At 48.8% G+C, this 26,454-nt stretch overlaps 2 protein-coding genes across 2 annotated transcripts; both read left to right on the plus strand.

Annotated features, from left to right (window-relative positions):
• Positions 1-1,318: 1,318 nt before the first annotated feature.
• Positions 1,319-21,335, plus strand: LOC106592068 (vacuolar protein sorting-associated protein 16 homolog). Its single transcript, XM_045699303.2, has 19 exons — positions 1,319-1,961; positions 2,244-2,332; positions 2,527-2,618; positions 2,772-2,900; positions 2,970-3,114; positions 3,219-3,334; positions 3,543-3,665; positions 3,982-4,127; positions 4,421-4,592; positions 6,840-6,971; positions 7,168-7,331; positions 7,413-7,521; positions 8,849-8,983; positions 11,757-11,963; positions 13,420-13,602; positions 13,815-13,984; positions 19,015-19,111; positions 19,229-19,332; positions 19,435-21,335. The coding sequence occupies exons 1-19, from the start codon at positions 1,912-1,914 to the stop codon at positions 19,577-19,579; spliced, it is 2,508 nt and encodes an 835-aa protein (XP_045555259.2). The 5' UTR covers positions 1,319-1,911; the 3' UTR covers positions 19,580-21,335.
• Positions 20,424-26,443, plus strand: LOC123723644 (regucalcin). The gene is made up of 8 exons (XM_045699304.2): positions 20,424-20,682; positions 21,682-21,846; positions 22,883-23,065; positions 23,175-23,275; positions 23,423-23,537; positions 23,804-23,935; positions 24,432-24,586; positions 26,164-26,443. The coding sequence occupies exons 1-8, from the start codon at positions 20,424-20,426 to the stop codon at positions 26,212-26,214; spliced, it is 1,161 nt and encodes a 386-aa protein (XP_045555260.1). The 3' UTR covers positions 26,215-26,443.
• The last annotated feature ends 11 nt before the right edge of the window (positions 26,444-26,454 follow it).

Consider the following 26,454-nt stretch of genomic DNA (forward strand, 5'->3'; position numbering starts at 1 on the left):
GGCAAAAAGGTCAAAACCAGATCAGAGTCCAGGAGGTACAGAGTGGCAGACAGGCTCGTGGTCAAGGCAGGCAGAATGGTCAGGCAGGCGGGTACAAAGTCCAGAAACAGGCAAGGGTCAAAACCGGGAGGACTAGAAAAAGGATAATGCAAAAAGCAGGAGAACGGGAAAAACGCTGGTTGCCTTGGAAACATACAAGATGAACTGGCACAGAAAGACAGGAAACACAGGGATAAATACACTGGGGAAAACAAGCAACACCTGGAGGGGGTGGAGACAATAACGAGGACAGGTGAAACTGATCAGGGTGTGAGCAATTTTTCTTGGTCATTTTTTTCCCCGAGTTTCCAGTAGTGAAGTCGGATGCCTGAGATTAGGTAAAACAGATTAGAGGTAAAACAGAAGTCTGAGACCCACAGAAGTCAGAATTCTGAGATTTCACAGTTTTGAACACTGCATTCGTCTCAGCGAAGGGAGGGAGAGAGCAGCAGAGGGTCCGCCTCTCACGGTCCCTGCGCTCTCCTTCTTTTCCTCCAGTGAGTCTGACCAGAGAGGGGACACCGTCTTCCACCTGATGGTGAAACTCGAGTCACACCACATCTGCCTCATGCACAAATTCATGTTGTTCCTATGACCAGAGAAAGTGAAACATTCCTTGATATTAAAATAGACATGAGGAGCAGCTAATAATAATAAAAACACAGGGCTATCGATTCACTTGGCTACTCATTCATTGCAGCTGCAGCACCAGTGGAAGTAGGGAAAATCATGTTTTGTAGTAGTGTTGAATAAAAACTGTCATAAAAACAGCAGCTCTTTGCTGTATTCTCTGAAAGTCTCTGGTCATTGTCTTAAAAGTGATGAAATCTTACATTGGCTAGTATCAAACTTTGCTGTGGCATTGGTCGTGGAAGCTGTAGTCACAGTGATTTGAGCTATCCGATTGGCCAGCACAGTAGGCACACTCGATTTAGCCACATAACTCGGGTAGGTGAAGTTTGTCTTTTCATGAAATTATAAAAAATGGGACCACTTTCTCATCCGGTGCGCAGGGCTTCTGAATTAAGTGCACCTACTGCCAACAGCACGTTTTTTTTTTTAAAGGGAAAAAAAGAGTGTAAGCCGTTATCATTGCCTTTTCTACGGAAATGTTTCATGATCGACTAGGAATGCCTTGAAGATCAACCAGTCCACTGGTTGGCGACCACTGGTTTAGAGTTTAGATTTTTGCTTTGCTCTACTAAATTAAGATCTAAACCAAAGATTGACCACAGCCCGTCATTTGAAATGGGAACAAATGAGTCATAGTGCGCAGAGCAAGCAAGGAGATGGGTAGAGCCAAGCCCGATTTAGCGAGATCCTATTGGCGCGTTGTAGCATACATTTGAATAGTTACGTTCGGGAACTCAATTCGCCTTTGCACTCCTTTTAAACAATGCCATTTTTTTCTCAACTTTAGCCAAGGGTAAAATCTACAAAACTTTGTCCACTATGTTCGTAACAGATTATAGTTTTGACAACAGAAAACTGTATTGAGATCAAATGTTTCATCGAAGAGAAAACTTGCAGAATTTCGGACAAAATGCATCTCGTTCCAGCTTCTCCCACTGCCGGACACTTGGCAACACTTGGCACTTGGAAACACCAACAGGATGCTTCACATTTATACATCCGGTGAAATATTTGTCTCATTGTCCTATCAGTGGCTAAACACAAACTGCGGTCTCCTACCAGTTACTGGCGGTAATGAGCGGGTTTCCTCCGCCGTCGTAAAGAGAAGAAGAAAATCCGGAACTAGGCTGCTCTCGACAAAACGTCAGATGACAGGCGAATCTAAACAATAACAAATACACACCCCACCAGATTAGTTATACACACCATATGCCAGGGTTATAATTTACGGGGTGAAGAATGGCATTTATAACGGCAAACTGGAATCCGCTCGGCGAAGCGTTTTACAGGTAAGCAGATTTTAGCTAGCTAGTTATGTTAGCTTGCTCACATGACCAGAATCTTTGCAAAATGCTAACGTTAGCTAGATGGATATATTTCATATTTAGGTTGACTCTGTCGTGTGGGTGTGTGTGTGTGTGTGTGTGTGTGTGTGTGTGTGTGTGTGTGTGTGTGTGTGTGTGTGTGTGTGTGTGTGTGTGTGTGTGTGTGTGTGTGTGTGTGTGTGTGTGTGTGTGTGTGTGTGTGTGTGTGTGTGTGTGTGTCCGTGTCCGTGTCCGTCCATTCTACAGGAAGATCGAGCTGTATGAGATGGGATGGAGCTTGAGAGATGGGCTCAAGGAATGCCTGGTGGCAGCAGCCCCATACGGGGGACCGATCGGTGAGTACACACACAGATATGATGGAGCAGAGAGAATCACTTGCACAATGTGGATAAATTCACATCGTTGCAAAATATTTCTAATATACAACATGTGTATTCTAACCACATATCTAATTAAAGAAGCATGTTTCTCTCTCCATCTGTCTATCCCTCCCTCCATCTATTTCCCTTCATCACCATCTCTCTCTCAGCTCTCCTAAGACAGCCACAGAGGCCTTCCTCCAGCGCACGGCCCCAGCTGGAGATCTACTCCTCCTCGGGCGCAAACATGGCCAGCTTCCCGGTATACACACACACACACACACACCACACACACACACACACACACACACACACACACACACACACACACACACACATACACACACACACTTAGTCACCCTTTCTCTTTCTGTCCCTCCCTTTCTCCTTCCCTACGTCCCTCTCGTTTCTCCAGTGGAAGAGTGGCCCAGTGAGACAGCTGGGTTGGACGGTGTGTGATGACCTGCTGTGTATCCAGGAGGATGGCACTGTCCTCATCTATGACCTGTTTGGTGCCTTCAAAAGACACTTCAGCATGGGCAACGTGAGCACACATAACACAAACAACATGCTAAAAACATGATCATCCACCTGACGTGTGTGTCTTTGACAGGAGGTGGTTCAAAACCAGGTGCTGGAAGCCAAGGTGTTCCACTCGCCCTACGGAACCGGTGTCGCCATAGTAACGGGAGCCTCACGCTTCACCCTGGCCACGAACATTGACGACCTGAAGCTAAGGAGACTCCCGGAAGTCCCAGGTATGTGTACATGTGTGTATGTGAAATCCTGTCAGTCCTCAATTCCAAATGAATGGAGACATTTCTCACTATTTAATTGATTAATTGGTGTGTTGTTCCTCCAGGCCTCCAGGGGGCACCCTCCTGCTGGGCAGTGCTGACTCAGGACAGACAGACCAAAGTGCTGCTGGCCAACGGAGCTGACCTCTACATACTGGACAACACATCCTGCACCCCTGTGGTGAGACAAACACACACAACTTATTCATTACTGTGTCTAATCATCCTTGCTCTCTCACCTCTAACCGTGTGTGTGTGTGTGTGTGTGTGTGTGTGTGTGTGTGTGGTGTGTGTGTGTGTGTGTGTGTGTGTGTGTGTGTGTGTGTGTGTGTGTGTGTGTGTGTGTGTGTGTGTGTGTGTGTGTGTGTGTGTGTGTGTGTGTGTTCCAGACCCCTCCAGGCCTCTCTCCCCAGGCCTGTAGCATTGTGAACATGGCTGTGTCATTCAGCTATAAGTACCTGGCTCTGTTCACAGACTCTGGACACCTGTGGATGGGCTCAGCCAACCTCAAGGTAACATGGATTACTATCCCTCATACTGTATGGCTCCACGATGTGGCTAGCTTCCACTATTATCCATGTATTATCTATACACACCAGTGGTCCTCAACCCATCCAGGCATTCCCAGTCTTATCACAGGTTATCTAGGTTGCCAGGCAGCCGTATAGTGTAAATAGCTCTGGTGTGGGGAGTGCTGACCATTTTGGGCCAAGAGTTTTTTCCTGGTCAAGTTACATAGTCTGATATACAGGGCCGTGGCTTCTACTGACATGTCTAATGTAGATGTGTATTATGGTAGTCTGCTACTGACTGTTGTTTGTTCCCCAGGACAAGCTGAGTGAGGTGGACACCAAGGTGAGGACCCCCCCTAAACAGATGGTCTGGTGCAGAAGGCCAAAGAGCCAGCAGCCCTCTGTGGTCATCATGTGGGACAGGCTCCTACTGGTGGCCGGAGAGTGTACAGACACCATCCAGTATCTTTCAGCTCACAGCAGTTATGCAAGTTAGCTCAGCTAGCTAGTTCCTGTTAGCTCAGCTAGCTAGTTCCTGTTAGCTCAGCTAGCTAGTTCCTGTTAGCTCAGCTAGCTAGTTCCTGTTTGCTCAGCTAGATTGTTCCTGTTGGTTTGTTACTGTTCAAGTTACAATTAGCAATATGACATAAAATGTACAGTTAGCAATTCTGCTCACAGACATCAACACAAGCATAATAAAAATCTGCCACTCATCCAAATGTGTGCCCTCTCATGGAGCCTTAACCAGTGTTTAGATACACTCTGGATGAGGAGAGTGTGTGTGTAGCAGAGCTGGATGGAGTGAGGATCGTAGGAGGGTCCAGGCATGAGCTTCTGCAGGAGGTGCCCTCGGCCTGCCAGGACATCTTTAAAATTGCCTCCATGGCTCCTGGAGCTTTACTACTGGAGGCACACAAGGAGTACGAGGTACGTGTCTGTGTCTGGGAGGTACGTGTCTGTGTCTGGGAGGTACGTGTCTGTGTCTGGGAGGTACGTGTCTGTGTCTGGGAGGTACGTGTCTGTGTCTGGGAGGTACGTGTCTGTGTCTGGGAGGTACGTGTCTGTGTCTGGGAGGTACGTGTCTGTGTCTGGGAGGTACGCGTGCCTGTGTCTGGGAGGTACGCGTGCCTGTGTCTGGGAGGTACGCGTGTCTGGGAGGTACGCGTGCCTGGGAGGTACGCGTGTCTGTGTCTGGGAGGTACGTGTGTCTGGGAGGTACGTGTGTCTGGGAGGTACGTGTGTCTGTGTCTGGGAGGTACGTGTGTCTGTGTCTGGGAGGTACGTGTCTCTGTGCCTGGGAGGTACGTGTCTCTGTGCCTGGGAGGTACGTGTCTCTGTGCCTGGGAGGTACGTGTCTCTGTGCCTGGGAGGTACGTGTCTCTGTGCCTGGGAGGTACGTGTCTCTGTGCCTGGGAGGTACGTGTCTGGGAGGTACATGTCTGGGAGGTACGCGTGTCTGTGTCTGGGAGGTACGCGTGTCTGTGTCTGGGAGGTACGCGTGTCTGTGTCTGGGAGGTACGCGTGTCTGGGAGGTACGCGTGTCTGGGAGGTACGCGTGTCTGGGAGGTACGCGTGTCTGTGTCTGGGAGGTACGCGTGTCTGTGCCTGGGAGGTACGCGTGTCTGGGAGGTACGTATGTCTGGGAGGTACGTATGTCTGGGAGGTACGTGTGTCTGGGAGGTACGTGTGTCTGTGTCTGGGAGGTACGCGTGCCTGGGAGGTACGTGTGTCTGTGTCTGGGAGGTACGCGTGTCTGGGAGGTACGCGTGTCTGCCTGGGAGGTACGCGTGTCTGGGAGGTACGCGTGTCTGGGAGGTACGCGTGTCTGTGCCTGGGAGGTACGCGTGTCTGTGCCTGGGAGGTACGCGTGTCTGGGAGGTACGTGTGTCTGGGAGGTACGTGTGTCTGGGAGGTACGTGTCTGTGTCTGGGAGGTACGTGTCTGTGTCTGGGAGGTACGTGTCTGTGTCTGGGAGGTACGTGTCTGTGTCTGGGAGGTACGTGTCTGTGTCTGGGAGGTACGTGTCTGTGTCTGGGAGGTACGCGTGCCTGTGTCTGGGAGGTACGCGTGCCTGTGTCTGGGAGGTACGCGTGCCTGTGTCTGGGAGGTACGCGTGCCTGTGTCTGGGAGGTACGCGTGCCTGTGTCTGGGAGGTACGCGTGTCTGTGTCTGGGAGGTACGCGTGTCTGTGTCTGGGAGGTACGCGTGTCTGTGTCTGGGAGGTACGCGTGTCTGTGTCTGGGAGGTACGCGTGTCTGTGTCTGGGAGGTACGCGTGTCTGTGTCTGGGAGGTACGTGTGTCTGTGTCTGGGAGGTACGTGTGTCTGTGTCTGGGAGGTACGTGTCTCTGTGCCCGGGAGGTACGTGTCTCTGTGCCCGGGAGGTACGTGTCTCTGTGCCCGGGAGGTACGTGTCTCTGTGCCCGGGAGGTACGTGTCTCTGTGCCTGGGAGGTACGTGTCTGGGAGGTACGTGTCTGGGAGGTACGTGTCTGGGAGGTACATGTCTGGGAGGTACGCGTGTCTGTGTCTGGGAGGTACGCGTGTCTGTGTCTGGGAGGTACGCGTGTCTGTGTCTGGGAGGTACGCGTGTCTGTGTCTGGGAGGTACGCGTGTCTGTGTCTGGGAGGTACGCGTGTCTGTGCCTGGGAGGTACGTGTGTCTGGGAGGTACGTATGTCTGGGAGGTACGTGTGTCTGGGTGGTACGTGTGTCTGTGTCTGGGAGGTACGCGTGTCTGTGCCTGGGAGGTACGTGTGTCTGGGAGGTACGTGTGCCTGGGAGGTACATATGTCTGGGAGGTACGTGTGTGGGAGGTACGTGTGTCTGGGAGGTACGCGTGTCTGGGAGGTACGCGTGTCTGTCTGGGAGGTACGCGTGTCTGTCTGGGAGGTACGCGTGTCTGCCTGGGAGGTACGTGTGTCTGGGAGGTACGTGTGTCTGCGCCTGGGAGGTACGTGTGTCTGCGCCTGGGAGGTACGTGTCTGTGCCTGGGAGGTACGTGTCTGTGCCTGGGAGGTACGTGTCTGTGTCTGGGAGGTACGTGTCTGTGCCTGGCCGTGTGACTGTAAGAGCTTTTCACTTTACTGGATACATGTATCGGAGGAGATGGTTTTGCGTGACGTGTGTGTGTGTGTGTGTGTGTGTGTGTGTGTGTGTGTGTGTGTGTGTGTGTAGAAGTCCAGTCAGAAGGCAGATGAGTACCTGAGAGAGATAAAGGAACAGAGTGTGTTGGGGGAAGCGGTGAGACAGTGTGTGGAGGCTGCTGGGTATGAACATGAACCAGAGACCCAGAAAACACTGCTCAGGGTAAGACACACTATCTCTCTCTACCTTGCTCTCTTTCTCTCCCTGTCTCTCTCTCTCACTTCTCTCTCTTTCTCATCTATTCCTGCATGTTAAGTTGAAGATCACAAGATCAAAATGAGTCACTCCACAGATAATCATGTTTTTCTCCCCCACTCTATTCCTCTCTCCCTCCCTCACCCTCTCTCCCTCCCTCTAGGCTGCGTCCTTTGGGAAGTGTTTTCTCAGTAACTACCCACCAGAGCCGTTTGTCAGTATGTGTCGAGACCTGAAAGTTCTCAACTCTGTCCGAGACTACACTGTGGGGATCCCACTCACACACACACAGTACAAACAGATGACTGTTCAGGTCCTCATTGACAGGTAACACCCCAGGTGTGTGTGTGTGTGTGTTTACTCGGTGTGTGTGTGTGTGTTTACTCTCTGTGCATGCATGTTAAACAGGTTGGTGTACCGTAAGCTGTATCCCCTGGCCATTGAGATCTGTCGCTATCTGAAGACACCAGAGTACCAGGGAGTCAGCAGAGTTCTCAAACACTGGGCCTGCTGCAAGGTGAGACGGACGGGCTGGTTTTACTGCATGTATGTTCTTAACATGCTCTAACAGGTACAGTGCTGTGAAAAAGTATTTGCCCCCATTAAAATGTTCTCTACTTTTGCATATATTTGATACTGAATCTTATCAGATCTTCAACCAAAACCTAATATTAGATAAAGAGAACCTGAATGAACAAATAACACAATGACATTGTTCATTAACAAAGTTATGTAACACCCAATGCCCCTGTGTGAAAAAGTAATTTCCCCCTTACACTCAATAACTGGTTGTGCCACCTTTAGCTGCAATGACTGCAACCAAATGCTTCCTGTAGTTGTTGATCAGTCTCTCACGTCGCTGTGGAGGTATTCTTTCCCACTCTTCCATACAGAACTGCTGTAACTCAGTGACAGTTGTGGGTTTTTAAGCATGAACTGCTTGTTTCAAGTCCCGCCACAACATCTCAGTTGGGATTAGGTCTGAACTTTGACCAAAAAAGTGATACTTTTGACTCATCTGTCCATAGAACATTCTTCCAAGAGTCTTGATGATCATCCAGGTGCTTTTTGTCAAACTTGAGTCAACTTTTTGGACGACATGGGTCACATTATGTCTGCCGAAAATCAAACACTGCATTTCACAGTAAGAACCTCATAGCAACGGACAAGCATGGTGGTGGTAGTGTGATGGTTTGGGATGCTTTGCTGCCTCAGGACCTGGATGACTTGCCTTAATAGAAGGAGCCATGAATTCTGCTCTGTATCAGGGAATTCTACAGGAGAATGTCAGGCCATCCGTCTGTGAGCTGAAGCTGAAGTGCAGCTGGGTCATGCAGCAAGACAATGATCCAAACGCACAATCAAGTCTACATGAAAATGGCTAAAAAAGCAACACATTTGAAGTTTTGGAATGGCCTAGTCAAAGTCCAGACCTAATCCCAATTGAGATGTTGTGGCAGGACTTGAAACAAGCAGTTCATGCTTAAAACCCACAAGTTACAGCAGTTCTGTATGGAAGAGTGGACCAAAATTCCTCCACAGTGACGTGAGAGACTGATCAACAACTACAGGAAGCGTTTGGTTGCAGTCATTGCAGCTAAAGGTGGCACAACCAGTTATTGAGTGTAAGGGGGAAATTACTTTTTTACACAGGGGCATTGGGTGTTACATAACTTTGTTAATGAAAAAAATAAATATATTTTTGGAGTTATATGTGTACTCAGGTTCCTTTTATCTAATATTAGGTTTTGGTTGAAGATCTGATGACATTCAGTATCAAAAATATAGAAAATCAAAAAGTGCTGTATCTCTTGAGATTTAAATGAAAGGTGTGTCTGTCTCAGGTCCAGCAGAAAGAAGAGCCTGATGAGTCCATAGCACATGCTGTCAGTGTGAAGCTGGGTGAGGCAGCAGGAATCTCCTACTCTGAGATCGCTGCCAGAGCATATGAGTGTGGCAGGACGGAACTGGCCATCAAGGTACTACACACACACACACACACACACACACACACCAGCAGGCCTGAATTGACTGTCAAGGGACAGCCACACCCTAGCCTCACGTGCTTCCAACACAAGAGAGAGTGATTAAAGAGGCAATCCAAAAGACATCATTGGATGGATTGAACATGTTCACTGAGGTTTATCATTGGGAATGTTACCGTGGCAATACTTTCCCCCTCTCGTCTCTTTCCCTCTGTCACCACCCTCTCTTTCCCTCTCCCATCACCCTCTTTCCTTCTCCCACCACCCTCTCTCCTCTCTTTCCCTCTCCCACCACCCTCTCTCCTCTCTTTCCCTCTCCCACCACCCTCTCTCCTCTCTTTCCCTTTCCCACCACGCTCTCTTTCCCTCTCCCACCACCCTCTCTCCTCTCTTTCCCTCTCCCACCACCCTCTCTCCTCTCTTTCCCTCTCCCACCACCCTCTCTCCTCTCTTTCCCTCTCCCACCACCCTCTCTCCTCTCTTTCCCTCTGTCACCACCCTCTCTTTCCCTCTGTCACCACCCTCTCTTTCCCTCTCCCATCACCCTCTTTCCCTCTCCCACCACCCTCTCTCCTCTCTTTCCCTCTCCCATCACCCTCTTTCCCTCTCCCACCACCCTCTCTCCTCTCTTTCCCTCTCCCATCACCCTCTTTCCCTCTCCCACCACCCACTCTTTCCCTCTGTCACCACCCTCTCTTTCCCTCTGTCACCACCCTCTCTTTCCCTCTGTCACCACCCTCTCTTTCCCTCTGTCACCACCCTCTCTCCCACCACCCTCTTCTCTTTCCCTCTCCCATCACCCTCTTTCCCTCTGTCACCACCCACTCTTTCCCTCTGTCACCACCCACTCTTTCCCTCTGTCACCACCCTCTCTTTCCCTCTGTCACCACCCTCTCTCCTCTCTTTCCCTTTCCCACCACCCTCTCTCCTCTCTTTCCCTCCCACCACCCTCTCTCCTCTCATTCCCTCCCACCACCCTCTCTCCTCTCTTTCCCTCTGTCACCACCCTCTCTTTCCCTCTGTCACCACCCTCTCTCCTCTCTTTCCCTCTCCCACCACCCTCTCTCCTCTCTTTCCCTCTGTCACCACCCTCTCTCCTCTCTTTCCCTCTGTCACCACCCTCTCTTTCCCTCTGTCACCACCCTCTCTCCCCTCTTTCCCTCTCCCACCACCCTCTCTCCTCTCTTTCCCTCTCCCACCACCCTCTCTCCTCTCTTTCCCTCTCCCACCACCCTCTCTCCTCTCTTTCCCTCTCCCACCACCCTCTCTCCTCTCTTTCCCTCTCCCACCACCCTCTCTCCTCTCTTTCCCTCTCCCACCACCCTCTCTCCTCTCTTTCCCTTTCCCACCACCCTCTCTCCTCTCTTTCCTTCTCCCACCACCCTCTCTTTCCCTCTCCCACCACCCTCTCTCCTCTCTTTCCCTCTCCCACCACCCTCTCTCCTCTCTTTCCCTCTCCCACCACCCTCTCTCCTCTCTTTCCCTCTCCCACCACCCTCTCTCCTCTCTTTCCCTCTCCCACCACCCTCTCTCCTCTCTTTCCCTCTCCCACCACCCTCTCTCCTCTCTTTCCCTCTCCCACGACCCTCTCTCCTCTCTTTCCCTCTCCCACCACCCTCTCTCCTCTCTTTCCCTCTCCCACCACCCTCTCTCCTCTCTTTCCCTCTCCCACCACCCTCTCTCCTCTCTTTCCCTCTCCCACCACCCTCTCTCCTCTCTTTCCCTCTCCCACCACCCTCTCTTTCCCTCTCCCACCACCCTCTCTCCTCTCTTTCCCTCTCCCACCACCCTCTCTCCTCTCTTTCCCTCTCCCACCACCCTCTCTCCTCTCTTTCCCTTTCCCACCACCCTCTCTCCTCTCTTTCCTTCTCCCACCACCCTCTCTTTCCCTCTCCCACCACCCTCTCTCCTCTCTTTCCCTCTCCCACCACCCTCTCTCCCCTCTTTCCCTCTCCCACCACCCTCTCTCCTCTCTTTCCCTCTCCCACCACCCTCTCTCCTCTCTTTCCCTCTCCCACCACCCTCTCTTTCCCTCTCCCACCACCCTCTCTTTCCCTCTCCCACCACCCTCTCTCCTCTCTTTCCCTCTCCCACGACCCTCTCTCCTCTCTTTCCCTCTCCCACCACCCTCTCTCCTCTCTTTCCCTCTCCCACCACCCTCTCTCCTCTCTTTCCCTCTCCCACCACCCTCTCTTTCCCTCTCCCACCACCCTCTCTCCTCTCTTTCCCTCTCCCACCACCCTCTCTCCTCTCTTTCCCTCTCCCACCACCCTCTCTCCTCTCTTTCCCTTTCCCACCACCCTCTCTCCTCTTTTTCCCTCTCCCACCACCCTCTCTCCTCTTTTTCCCTCTCCCACCACCCTCTCTCCTCTCTTTCCCTCTCCCACCACCCTCTCTCCTCTCTTTCCCTCTCCCACCACCCTCTCTCCTCTCTTTCCCTCTCCCACCACCCTCTCTCCTCTCTTTCCCTCTCCCACCACCCTCTCTCCTCTCTTTCCCTCTCCCACCACCCTCTCTCCTCTCTTTCCCTCTCCCACCACCCTCTCTCCTCTCTTTCCCTCTCCCACCACCCTCTCTCCTCTCTTTCCCTCTCCCACCACCCTCTCTCCTCTCTTTCCTTCTCCCACCACCCTCTCTCCTCTCTTTCCCTCTCCCACCACCCTCTCTCCTCTCTTTCCCTCTCCCACCACCCTCTCTCCTCTCTTTCCCTCTCCCACCACCCTCTCTCCTCTCTTTCCCTCTGCCTCCCCCCTCTCTCTGGGTGTAGTTGTTGGAGTTTGAGCCTCGTTCTGGGGAGCAGGTCCCCCTACTACTGAAGATGAAGAGGAGTCAACTGGCCCTGAGTAAAGCTATAGAGAGTGGAGATACAGACCTGGTTTACACGGTGGTGACATACCTGAAGAATGAGATGAACAGAGGAGACTTCTTCATGACGCTCAGAAACCAACCAGTAGCCCTGAGCCTCTACCGGCAGGTATAGACACACAGACACACACACACACACACACACACACACACACACACAACTCAGCCTCTACCGGCAGGTATAGACACACACACACACACACACACACACACACACACACACACACACAACTCAGCCTCTACCGGCAGGTATAGACACACACACACACACACACACACACACACACACACACACACACACACACACACACACACACACACACACACACACACAACTCAGCCTCTACCGGCAGGTATAGACACACACACACACACACACACACACACACACAACTCAGCCTCTACCGGCAGGTATAGACACACACACACACACAACTCAGCCTCTACCGGCAGGTATAGACACACACACACACACACACACACACACACACACACACACACACACACACACACAACTCAGCCTCTACCGGCAGGTATAGACACACACACACACACACACACACACACACACAACTCAGCCTCTACCGGCAGGTATAGACACACACACACACACACACACACAACTCAGCCTCTACCGGCAGGTATAGACACACACACACACACACACACACACACACACACACACACACACACACACACACACACACACACACACACACACACACACACACACACAACTCAGCCTCTACCGGCAGGTATAGACACACACACACACACACACACACACACACACACACACACACAACTCAGCCTCTACCGGCAGGTATAGACACACACACACACACACACACACAACTCAGCCTCTACCGGCAGGTATAGACACACACACACACACACACACACACACACACACACACACACACACACACACACACACACACACACACACACACACACACACAACTCAGCCTCTACCGGCAGGTATAGACACACACACACACACACACACACACAACTCAGCCTCTACCGGCAGGTATAGACACACACACACACACACACACACACACACACACACAACTCAGCCTCTACCGGCAGGTATAGACACACACACACACACACACACACACAACTCAGCCTCTACCGGCAGGTATAGACACACACACACAACTCAGCCTCTACCGGCAGGTATAGACACAGATATACACACACACACACAACTCAGCCTCTACCGGCAGGTATAGACACACACACACACACACACACACACACACACACACACACACACACACAACTCAGGCTCTACCGGCAGGTATAGACACACACACACACACAACTAAGCCTCTACCGGCAGGTATAGACACACACACACACACACACACACACACACACACACACACACACACACACACACACACACACAACTAAGCCTCTACCGGCAGGTATAGACACAGGTACACACACACACACAGACACACACACACACACACACACAACTCAGCCTCTACCGGCAGGTATAGACACAGGTACACACACAACATGTGGTTTAATCTGTGTGTGTGTGTTAGTTCTGTAAGCACCAGGAACAGGACACACTGAAGGATCTGTTCAACCAAGATGATGACCATCAGGAGCTGGGTAACTTCTACGTCAAGGCCAGTTACAAGGAGAAGAAGCTGGAGGCTCGCCTGTCTCTGCTGCAGAGTGCTGTGGACGAGTACAACAAGGCCAAGAACGAGTTTGCAGCCAAGGTGAGACCCAGACAGTTTTAAGTGCATATTTGGTCTCACCAGGCTCTGAATAGCATTAGCACTTTGGACCAAAAATGAACATGTATATTAGATCATAACAATGTTCTCAAAATGTTGTCTCATTATTATAGTTCTCTCTGTCTCTGTCTCTGTGTCTGTCTCTCTCTCTGTCTCTCTCTCTCTCTCTCTGTCTCTGTCTCTGTCTGCCCCAGGCGACAGAGGAGGAGATGAAGCTGCTACGGTTCCAGAGGCGTCTGGATGAGGAGAAGGGAGAGGCTCTGCTGGGCCTGTCTCTCCAGGAGACTCTGCATGCCCTCCTCACCTCCAACTTCCACAAGCAGGCTGAGCAGCTCTACAGGGACTTCAGAGTACCAGACAAAAGGTAAAGGCTGTGTGTTACGCTGCTTTCAAGACACCTGGGAACTCTGGAGAAAAAAACAAGGTCAAATCATAATGTCAGTGATTTTCAGGTCGGAATGTTGGAGTTCTACAAAGTTGCCAGAGTTTCCGAGTTGGATGACCGTTCAAAATGATTCGGAGCTTGTCCCCCCCCCACCACCACCGAGTTCCCAGTTATCTTGAACGCTCAGAAGTCAGAGATTTCCCAGTTGTGAGTTCCCAGTTGTTTTGAACGCGGCATATCGTCACTGTGTCGTCGCATATTGAACACGTCACTGTGTAGTACCTTATCGATGATGTCACTGTGTAGTCCCTTCTTGATTTGATTTTATTAGGATCCCATACTGGGGTCCGACACAACGAAAAAGACATTACTGGCAGCTTCATTAAATAGTACCGCAAAACACCAGTCTCAACGTCAACAGTGAAGAGGCGACTCCGGGATGCTGGCCTTCCAGGCAGAGTTCCTCTGTCCAGTGTCTATGTTCTTTTGCCAATCTTAATATTACATTTTTATTGGGCAGTCTGAGATAGGGTTTTTCTTTGCAACTCTGCCTAGAAGGCCAGCATCCCGGAGTCGTCTCTTCACTGTTGGCGTTGAGACTGGTGTTTTGCGGGTACTATTTAATGAAGCTGCCAGTTGAGGACTTGTGAGGCGTCTGTTTCTCAAACTAGACACTTTAATGTACTTGTCCTCTTGCTCAGTTGTGCACCTGGGCCTCCCGCATCTCTTTCTATTCTGGTTAGTGCCGGTTTGCGCTGTTCTGTGAAGGTAGTAGTACACAGCGTTGTACGAGATCTTCAGTTTCTTGGCAATTTCTTGCATGGAATAGCCTTCATTTCTCAGAACAAGAATAGACTGACGAGTTTCAGAAGAACGTTCTTTGTTTCTGGCTATTTTGAGCCTGTAATCGAACCCACAAATGCTGATGCTCCAGATACTCAAATAGTCTAAAGAAGGCCAGTTTTATTGCTTCTTTAATCAGAACAACAGTTTTCAGCTGTGCTAACATAATTACAAAAGGGTTTTCTAATGATCAATTAGCCTTTTAAAATGATAAACTTGGATTTGCTAACACAATGTGCCATTGGAACACAGGAGTGATGGTTGCTGATAATGGGCCTCTGTTCGCCTATGTAGATATTCCATAAAAAATCAGCCGTTTCCAGCTACAATAGTAATTTACAACATTAACAATGTCTACACTGTATTTCTGATAAATTTCATGTTATTTTAATGGACAACAAAATGTGCTTTTCTTTAAAAAACTAGGACATTTCTAAGTGACCCCAAAGTTTTGAACGGTAGTGTACATTTAAAAACATGAACATGTAGTCTGTGTATCTATCAGTTACACATACATGTCAGTACATACACACAACAGGTAGGTCACATGTCAGTACATACACACAACCAGTAGGTCACGTGTCAGTACATACACACAACCAGTAGGTCACGTGTCAGTACATACACACAACCAGTAGGTCACATGTCAGTACATACACACAACCGGTAGGTCACATGCCAGTACATACACACAACAGGTAGGTCACATGTCAGTACATACACACAACGGGTAGGTCACATGCCAGTACATACACACAACGGGTAGGTCACATGCCAGTACATACACACAACCGGTAGGTCACATGTCAGTACATACACACAACCGGTAGGTCACATGTCAGTACATACACACAACTGGTAGGTCACATGTCAGTACATACACACAACAGGTAGGTCACATGTCAGTACATACACACAACCGGTAGGTCACATGTCAGTACATACACACAACAGGTAGGTCACATGTCAGTACATACACACAACAGGTAGGTCACATGTCAGTACATACACACAACAGGTAGGTCACATGTCAGTACATACACACAACAGGTAGGTCACATGTCAGTACATACACACAACAGGTAGGTCACATGTCAGTACATACACACAACAGGTAGGTCACATGTCAGTACATACACACAACAGGTAGGTCACATGTCAGTACATACATACAACCGGTAGGTCACATGTCAGTACATACATACAACCGGTAGGTCACATGTCAGTACATACATACAACCAGTAGGTCACATGTCAGTACATACATACAACCAGTAGGTCACATGTCAGTACACACAACCGGTAGGTCACATGTCAGTACATACACACAACCGGTAGGTCACATGTCAGTACATACACACAACAGGTAGGTCACATGTCAGTACATACACACAACAGGTAGGTCACATGTCAGTACATACACACAACAGGTAGGTCACATGTCAGTACATACACACAACCGGTAGGTCACATGTCAGTACATACATACAACCGGTAGGTCACATGTCAGTACATACATACAACCGGTAGGTCACGTGTCAGTACATACATACAACCGGTAGGTCACGTGTCAGTACATACATACAACCGGGGTCACGGCGCTCACGGTGGTCACGGTCAGACATACAACAGGTAGGTCACGTGTCAGTACATACATACAACAGGTAGGTCACGTGTCAGTACATACATACAACAGGTAGGTCACGTGTCAGTACATACACACAACAGGTAGGTCACATGTCAGTACATACACACAACAGGTAGGTCACATGTCAGTACATACACACAACAGGTAGGTCACATGTCAGTACATACACACAACAGGTAGGTCACATGTCAGTACATACACACAACAGGTAGGTCACATGTCAGTACATACAACAGGTAGGTCACATGTCAGTACATACAACAGGTAGGTCACATGTCAGTACATACAACAGGTAGGTCACATGTCAGTACATACACACAACAGGTAGGTCACATGTCAGTACATACACACAACAGGTAGGTCACATGTCAGTACATACACACAACAGGTAGGTCACATGTCAGTACATACACACAACAGGTAGGTCACATGTCAGTACACACAACCGGTAGGTCACATGCCAGTACATACAACCGGTAGGTCACATGTCAGTACATACAACAGGTAGGTCACATGTCAGTACATACACACAACAGGTAGGTCACATGTCAGTACATACACACAACAGGTAGGTCACATGTCAGTACATACACACAACAGGTAGGTCACATGTCAGTACATACACACAACAGGTAGGTCACATGTCAGTACATACACACAACAGGTAGGTCACATGTCAGTACATACACACAACAGGTAGGTCACATGTCAGTACATACACACAACAGGTAGGTCACATGTCAGTACATACACACAACAGGTAGGTCACATGTCAGTACATACACACAACAGGTAGGTCACATGTCAGTACATACACACAACAGGTAGGTCACATGTCAGTACACACAACCGGTAGGTCACATGTCAGTACACACAACAGGTAGGTCACATGCCAGTACATACAACCGGTAGGTCACATGCCAGTACATACAACCGGTAGGTCACATGTCAGTACATACAACAGGTAGGTGACATGCCAGTACATACAACCGGTAGGTCACGTGTCAGTACACACAACCGGTAGGTCACGTGTCAGTACACACAACCGGTAGGTCACGTGTCAGTACATACAACAGGTAGGTCACGTGTCAGTACATACAACCGGTAGGTCACGTGTCAGTACATACAACCGGTAGGTCACGTGTCAGTACATACAACCGGTAGGTCACGTGTCAGTACATACAACTGGTAGGTCACGTGTCAGTACATACAACTGGTAGGTCACGTGTCAGTACATACAACTGGTAGGTCACGTGTCAGTACATACAACTGGTAGGTCACGTGTCAGTACATACAACTGGTAGGTCACGTGTCAGTACATACAACTGGTAGGTCACGTGTCAGTACATACAACTGGTAGGTCACGTGTCAGTACATACAACTGGTAGGTCACGTGTCAGTACATACAACTGGTAGGTCACGTGTCAGTACATACAACTGGTAGGTCACATGTCAGTACATACAACTGGTAGGTCACATGTCAGTACATACAACTGGTAGGTCACATGTCAGTACACACAACTGGTAGGTCACATGTCAGTACACACAACTGGTAGGTCACATGTCAGTACACACAACTGGTAGGTCACATGTCAGTACATACAACTGGTAGGTCACATGTCAGTACATACAACTGGTAGGTCACATGTCAGTACATACAACTGGTAGGTCACATGTCAGTACATACAACTGGTAGGTCACATGTCAGTACATACAACTGGTAGGTCACATGTCAGTACATGCAACTGGTAGGTCACATGTCAGTACACACAACTGGTAGGTCACATGTCAGTACATACAACAGGTAGGTCACGTGTCAGTACATACAACAGGTAGGTCACGTGGGGAGAGGCGTTGTGCTGTGAGGTGTTGTTTTACTTGTTTTTTTAAACCAGGTTTGCTCTTCATTTGCGTTTTATATGAGATGGGAGTTCCATGCGCTCATGGCTCTGTATAATACTGTACGTTTCCTTGAATTTGTTCTGGACCTGGGGACTGTGAAAAGACCCCTGGTGGCATGTCAGGTGGGGTAAGTGTGTGTGTCAGAGCTGTGTGTAAAACCAGAGAGAGAGCGATGAGACAACACTATAGTAATGAGACAACACTATAGTAATGAGACAACACTATAGTAATGAGACAACACTATAGTAATGAGACAACACTATAGTAATGAGACAACACTTTGAGAACATTTTCATGGTCTAATTTGACCGTTTTTTTAATAAAAATAAGAAGTTATGCTCTCCTCAACTTTTAGCCAAGAGAGACTGACATGCATAGTATTTATATCAGCCCTCTGATTACAATGAAGAGCAAAACGTACCGCTCTATTCTGGGCCAGCTGCAGCTTAACTAGGTCTTTCTTGCAGCACCTGACCATATGACTGGACAATAATCAAGATGAGATAAAACTACACATTGCTGTCACTGTATAGTCCCTTATTGATGATGTCACTGTGTAGTCCCTTATTGATGACGTCACTGTGTAGTCCTTTATTGATGATGTCACTGTGGTCAGGTACTGGTGGCTGAAGCTGACCGCTCTGGCAGAGAAGGATGACTGGGAAGAGATGGAGAAATTTGCCAAGAGCAAGAAGTCCCCCATCGGCTATCTAGTATGTTGTTTATACAACCTTTATACAATGTTATTCATCCAATAGGCTACTCGACAGGTCATTTATAACCTTTATACAACTTTAGCTACGTAACTAACCTCTCTCTTTCTCTCTTAGCCCTTTGTGGAGGTGTGTGTGAAACAACACAATAAGTACGAGGCCAAAAAGTATGTTTCCAAGGTGACCCCAGAGCAAAAGGTCAAAGCCCACCTGGCCATAGGGTGAGTGTGTGTGCGTGCGTGTGCGTGCGTGCGTGTGTGTGTGTGTGTGTGTCAGTGTGCAGAAACTAAACTTCCTCTCTCTTTACCCTCCTCTCTCGTCAGTGATCTGGAGGGGGCAGCCGAGGCAGCTATAGAGAGGAGGAGTGAAGGAGAGATCAGCACGGTCCTGTCCCGCTGTTCTCCCACCACAGACCGAGCCCTGCTGGAGAGACTCAACCGAGCCAGATCCACTGCCGCCAAAAAGTGACCTTCCTGAAATCCTATTCAAACCACAAAATATCTCACTGTCAAAAAAGTGAGCCCTATCAAAAACGCACTAAGAGCTGTAGCTGTTGAAAAGTGACCCGTCAACCACTATTCACCCCAGCTCCAGCCTATGTCCTGCTTCTAGCACGGTTGGAGGGGAAGGAGTGATTTGGGAAAGAAAGACATTCCAAGCTAACACACACACACACACACACACAGGTTAGACAAGCTGATATCAACAGCACTACCAATCATGAAAGAAATGTGCCTCTCGACTGTCTGTTTTAGCCAAGAGATGCAGTGAAATTATCTCAATTCGCAATGAATTGCATTCATATTGTATATCCTGTGTTTTCAAATCTGTTCAAATGAAGGAAGTGAGAGAAGTGCGGACACCACTTTTGACTATTGAGAAGCACAGATTGCTCCCATTTACTGTCTGCTGTAAACTGCTGGTGTTACTGACTCTCCTCTCCAGATCATGTGATTGTCATATTAATGAAACCATGTTTGTGTTATTCACACACTGCAGACCGTTGTCTCATGTTGTATCATTGGATAAATGAATTCCTTTGTAAAGGAGCTACAAAACGATAGAGGAACACTGGTACTCAGGAATGGGATTGGTGTCCTATGGGGAACATTATGGGAACTAGGCCGCTGTAGAAAACAAGAAACTCTAAATTACTGTTGCTTTCTGTAACAATCAACAGGGCATATTGTATGTAGGCTATTGTGTAAAAGCATCAGGTCAGAAAATTAGGTTCATAAATGTTGCTAGACGACATTCAACAGCTATACCGGTAACTACAGGTCTACTGTATGATGGGGGAAATTCATGTGAAATGTTACAGTATAAATTGGAATTTATGGTCCGAATTTACGACGCTTCCACACACAAACTTGGCAGAGGAGTCGGCCAAGTATATTCTCTCAAACGTGTCTGGTGTATTTGCGCATGCTTCTTCAGTTCAGATAGAGGTACGGCTGGGGGAGCGGGGCTGCGCCTGTCACGCGGTCTGTTTATTTGTCTGCCTGTCAGCGGCGAGACACTCGCTGTCACTGATTCAGAAGCTTTTCTAGCGACTTCCGTGTTTAAAACAGGTAATGTAGCCTTGTCTGTACAATGTGTTGTTGTTTTCTGAGAAATCATAAACAAAGTTGCAAGTGAGTGTAAGTTGCAAGTTATAGTATCCTAGCCCTAGCCAACAGTTGGCTAAAAGTAAAAACAAATCGGTGTAGTGCAGTCATTTATATGGGGGCTACTTACAGAAATGAGAGTGAGTGAAGTAGAGATAATTCAACAGCTGTGCAGGCTACTGTGTATAACTCGCAGAGTTCCCTGTTCAAAGGCACTTACATATTTTGTCTTGCCCATTCACTCTTTCACTGGCACAAATACACAATCCATGTCTCAAGGCTTAAAAATCATTATTTAACCTGTCTCCCCATCATCTACACTGATTTGAAGTGAATTTAACAAGGGATCATAGCTTTTACCTGGATTCACCTGGTCAGTCTATGTCATGGAAAGAGCAGGTGTTTTTAATGTTTTGTACATTACTGGATATTAAGAGTAACTTTCTTTAAAAAAAAAAAAGATTATGGGAAACCAGATGTTTTAGACTTCATTTTGACTGTTTGTTGCAAAAGTGATATACTTTTAGTGGTAAATCTAAACGACCCGGATCTTTGTGCCCCCTCAGTGTCTTGTTTTGCTCGCTTTGTACGAAATAATAAAATGCAGTACGACAGGATATTTCTAAACTGGCTCTTTATTAGCTAGCTATAACTGGCATGTTCACGTGTCTCATACCATGATCTATAACTGGCATGTTCACGTGTCTCATACCATGATCAACGGAAGATGACCTTACCACCTGGGTGGTCTTAACCAATCATAGCGTAGTATGATATGGCGGTAAAATGCATCCAATTACAATTCAGTATGTTTACACATATGAATATTACACTCAGGTTTTTGGGGTGCATGATGCCCCTGGGCTACTGTGTATAACTGTGTGTGTGTGTGTGTGTGGTGTGTGTGTGTGTGTGTGTGTGTGTGTGTGTGTGTGTGTGTGTGTGTGTGTCAAATGGCTTTAGTCATGTCATCTGTGAAGGTGGAGTGTGTGGTGAAAGAGAGGTGTGAGATCGGAGAAGGGCCGGTGTGGGAGGAGAAAGAAGGAACTCTGCTCTTTGTGGACATATCAGGACAGAAGATCCACCGCTGGAACTCAGCAACCAATCAGAAAGAGACAGTGGCCACAGGTAAACCAATCAGAAAGGCAGCTGTGACCCCAGGTGAACATGTCATAACCACTAAGGTTCAATAAAGATATATTTTTCTTTGAACTTCTATTTTGTAGATCCAGTTTGTTCTTCATGCAGGTTGTTTGGGCTATGAGGTAGCAACAGCACACCTTATACTCCTGTCATGTTCTGTATTTATATTTTTACAACCCTCCCTGGTTCCAACTCCCCCCGGCCCTCGCCCTGCTCCCTCGCCCTGCTCCCTCGCCCTGCTCCCTCTCCCTGCTCCCTCGCCCTGCTCCCTCTCCCTGCTCCCTCGCCCTTCTCCCTCTCCCTGCTCCCTCACCCTGCTCCCTCGCCCTGCTCCCTCTCCCTGCTCCCTCGCCCTGCTCCCTCTCCCTGCTCCCTCTCCCTGCTCCCTCGCCCTGCTCCCTCTCCCTGCTCTCTCTCCCTGCTCCCTCGCCCTGCTCCCTCCCCCTGCTCCCTCCCCCTGCTCCCTCTCCCTGCTCCCTCGCCCTGCTCCCTCTCCCTGCTCCCTCACCCTGCTCCCTCTCCCTGCTCCCTCTCCCTGCTCCCTCGCCCTGCTCCCTCTCCCTGCTCCCTCTCCCTGCTCCCTCGCCCTGCTCCCTCTCCCTGCTCCCTCTCCCTGCTCCCTCTCCCTGCTCCCTCGCCCTTCTCCCTCTCCCTGCTCCCTCACCCTGCTCCCTCTCCCTGCTCCCTCGCCCTGCTCCCTCTCCCTGCTCCCTCGCCCTGCTCCCTCGCCCTGCTCCCTCGCCCTGCTCCCTCTCCCTGCTCCCTCTCCCTGCTCCCTCGCCCTGCTCCCTGCTCCCTGCTCCCTCTCCCTGCTCCCTCGCCCTGCTCCCTCTCCCTGCTCCCTCGCCCTGCTCCCTCTCCCTGCTCCCTCTCCCTGCTCCCTGCTCCCTCTCCCTGCACCCTCTCCCTGCTCCCTCTCCCTGCACCCTCTCCCTGCTCCCTCTCCCTGCACCCTCTCCCTGCTCCCTCTCCTCACCTTTTCCATCTCTTCTCTTCCCCCAATCCCCACTCCTCCCCCCAGAGAAGTTTGTGGGCTGTGCGGTCCCTCGGCGGTCTGGAGGCTATGTGATCGGAGAGGGACGGAGTTTTGGAGCGCTGGACTGGGAGTCCAGGTCCATCTCCACCATCGCTGTCATCGATGAAGACAAACCCAACAACCGCTTTAATGACGGCAAGGTGGACCCTGCTGGACGCCTCTTTGCAGGTAGAGATTGATAGATCAATTCATTTGACAATCCGTTAATCCATCAAGCTCTCTTCTACCGCATCTGTTTTGTGTTCCATGTCATGTTCTGTTAACTGTGTTCTGTCAGGTACCATGGCGATGGAGGAACGTCCTACAGTTCTAGAGCTGAAGCAGGGTTCTCTGTTCTCCCTGAACAAGGACCACATTGTAGTCAAACATTTCAATCAGGTGATACATGGGGCTGGAAGTGGAATGTTTCTAGCGTAAACAGTTACGTGTTAGTGTGAGATATACAGTACCAACTAATCCTATAAGGTATTAGATGAAAAGAGACAGAAGCTATCCTTTATGTTGCTATTTTTATTACTTGACCAGGTGGACATCTCAAACGGTCTGGACTGGTCTCTGGACCACAAAACCTTCTACTACATAGACAGCCTCACCTACACTGTGGAAGCTTTCAACTATGACATCAACACCGGGAGTATCAGTGAGGGACACACACACACACACACACACACACACACACACACACACACACACACACACACACACACACACACACACACACACACACACACACACACACACACACACACACATAAACCTTAAATCGACAGCCTTGTGAATATAGGTGTGTGTGTGTGTGTGTGTGTGTGTGTGTGTGTGTGTGTGTGTGTGTGTGTGTGTGTGTGTGTGTGTGTGTGTGTGTGTGTGTGTGTGTGTGTGTGTGTGTGTGTGTGTGTGTGTGTGTAGGTAACCGGCGGATGGTGTATAAGATGGAGGAGGGGGAGGGGATTCCTGATGGCATGTGTATTGACGCAGACGGTAGACTCTGGGTTGCCTGCTACAATGGAGGCAGAGTGATTCAGATTGACCCACAGACAGGTGTGTGTACCTGCTTATGTGTGTCAGAGCATAACAGTTACAGTATATTATAATATGAAGGTAAAAACCACTAATCCCCCTTTCCTTTTCTCACTCTCTGTCCTCTCCCTCTATCTCTCTGCCCCCTCTCTCTATCTCTCTGCCCCCTCTCCCTCTCTCTGTCCCCTCTCCCTCTCTCTCTGCCCCCTCTCCCTCTCTCTCTGTCCTCTCTCTCTGTTCCCTCTCTCTCCCTTTCTCTCTCTGCCCCTCCCTCTATCTCTCTGCCCCCTCCCTCTATCTCTCTGCCACCTCTCCCTCTATCTCTCTGCCCCTCCCTCTATCTCTCTGCCACCTCTCCCTCTCTCTCTGCCCCCTCTTCTTCTCTCTGCCCCCTCTCCCTCTCTCTCTGTCCCCTCTCTCTCCCTTTCTCTCTCTGTCCCCTCTCCCTCTATCTCTCTCTCTGCTGCCTCCCTCTCTCTTTTCTCCCTCTCTCCATCTTCGATCCCTCTCTTTTCAGGGGTGCGTTTGCAGACAGTGAAGCTACCGGTGGATAAGACAACATCATGTTGTTTCGGGGGTAGAGACTATTCAGATCTGTACGTGACCTCAGCCTGTAAGGGAATGGACGAGGCAGACATGGCCAAGCAACCGCAGGCAGGATGTGTCTTTAGGGTACGTGTGTGTGTGTGTGTGTGTGTGTGTGTGTGTGTGTGTGTGTGTGTGTGTGTGTGTGTGTGTGTGTGTGTGTGTGTGTCAGTGGAGGCTCCTCGGAGAAGGAAGGGGAGGACCATCCTACTCAGTAAATTTCAGAAAAATAAAAAAGAGTTAAACATTAAAAAAGTATAAAACTATACTGAATATATTCACATTTGACCAAATAACTGATTAAAACACAGTCTTGTAATGGTCTACAGTAGCCTGAACAGCACTCTGTGGTAGCACCATGATGTAGCCAGAGGACAGCTATTTTCCATCCTCCTCTGAGTACATTGACTTCAATACAAAACCTAGGAGGTTCATGGTTCTCAACCCCTTTCGTAATTATGACGACTTCCAGAGGACCTCCAACATATCAGAGTTCTTACAGCAAGAACTGACATGTTGTCCACCCAATCAAAGGATCAGAGAATGAATCTAGTACTGAAAGCATAAGCTACAGCTAGCTAGCACTGCAGTGCATAAAATGTGAAAGAGAAAGATTATAATTGAACAGTTTTTAACAAATTAACTTCTTAAAAAATTAAGGAGAAGCAGCAAAGAGAAAAAGAGGGAGAGAGAGAGAGGGCTACTGTAGGCATATGTTAGCTAGCTGGCTAAGGCTATCCAACACTGGAACTCGTCCAAGTCAAGGTAAGCTTTTGGTTTTATAAATGTATTGCCACCGGGGCACACCAGTGTAACTGCTTGCAGCGTGATTGTAGCAGGTTTACTAACGCATTTGTTCTAGTAGCTATGTTGACTATGAGGTTAGCTAATATGGTGACAACAATGTTGGCTGTGTGTAGCGGTTATGGTATGAAGGTTTGGCTTGGAAAGTTTTTTTTTGCCTGGTCACAGACAGCTGTTGTGTTGTGCACTAAAGGCCACAAGGGAAGGGAAAAGGTGAGAGGACGAGAGTGCGTAGATGCGAGAAGGAATTAACAAATGGCATCATCACTTTGCTCGTTTGTATGTGGCTGCTATGAAAGTGAACTGCGTGTGCTGGTGATCAGGGGTGTGTTCATTCTGCCGATTCTGTTGAAACACCTTTCTTAAACGGAAGCAAACAGAACGAAACACGGATAAACCTAGCTATTTTGTCCAATAGAAACTCTTGTTTGCAACTTTTTGAACTTATGATTACAACCTAGATCAGCTAGATGCAGAGTGAATGTGTCACTGTTTGTCACCTTGATTACTCCAATTTGTCTCTCGACCTATGTTAGAAACCTTTTTTGTAATTTAGCGACACTCTTATCCAGAGTGACTTACAGTAGTGAGTGCATACATTTTCATACTTTTATATACTAGCTAGGTTGTAGTAACCTCATGATAGGTATAGGGAAACATTTTGTATCATGTAGTAGCCTAAATCTATTGGTTACATTAAGCTGGGTGAATGGAATATGAATGACAGTCATCCAATATGCTGTATTAGAAATAAGGCCATGCTCATAAATATAAAAAATAGTCCTCCCTAATCTTAAACGGCACTGACCGCCACTAGGGTGTGTGTGTTTCATTCAGCCTGTGTTTTATTCTCCTTGCAGATCACAGGCCTGGGTGCAAAGGGCATTCCTGCAAATTCATTCACTGGATGAGTGACACAATGGAAACATGGAAACCGGCCCTTGTCAATCATTCCATGATGATCAGCCAGTAACTCGGCTGCACAACTGAACTGCGCCCACTGACCACTAATCTCACTAATAAAAGAATGTGACTTTATGATTTTAAGCAAAACTCAACATGCCTCAGTTATAGTTATTGTACTTAATGTATTAGTAGGCTATTGTACATATTCTGTCCAATAAAAAAAGCTCAAATTGATAGGTAGTTTG

This window comes from Salmo salar, chromosome 17 (genome assembly GCF_965601325.2).
Source record: "Salmo salar chromosome 17, fSalSal1, whole genome shotgun sequence".
NCBI lineage: Eukaryota > Metazoa > Chordata > Actinopteri > Salmoniformes > Salmonidae > Salmo > Salmo salar.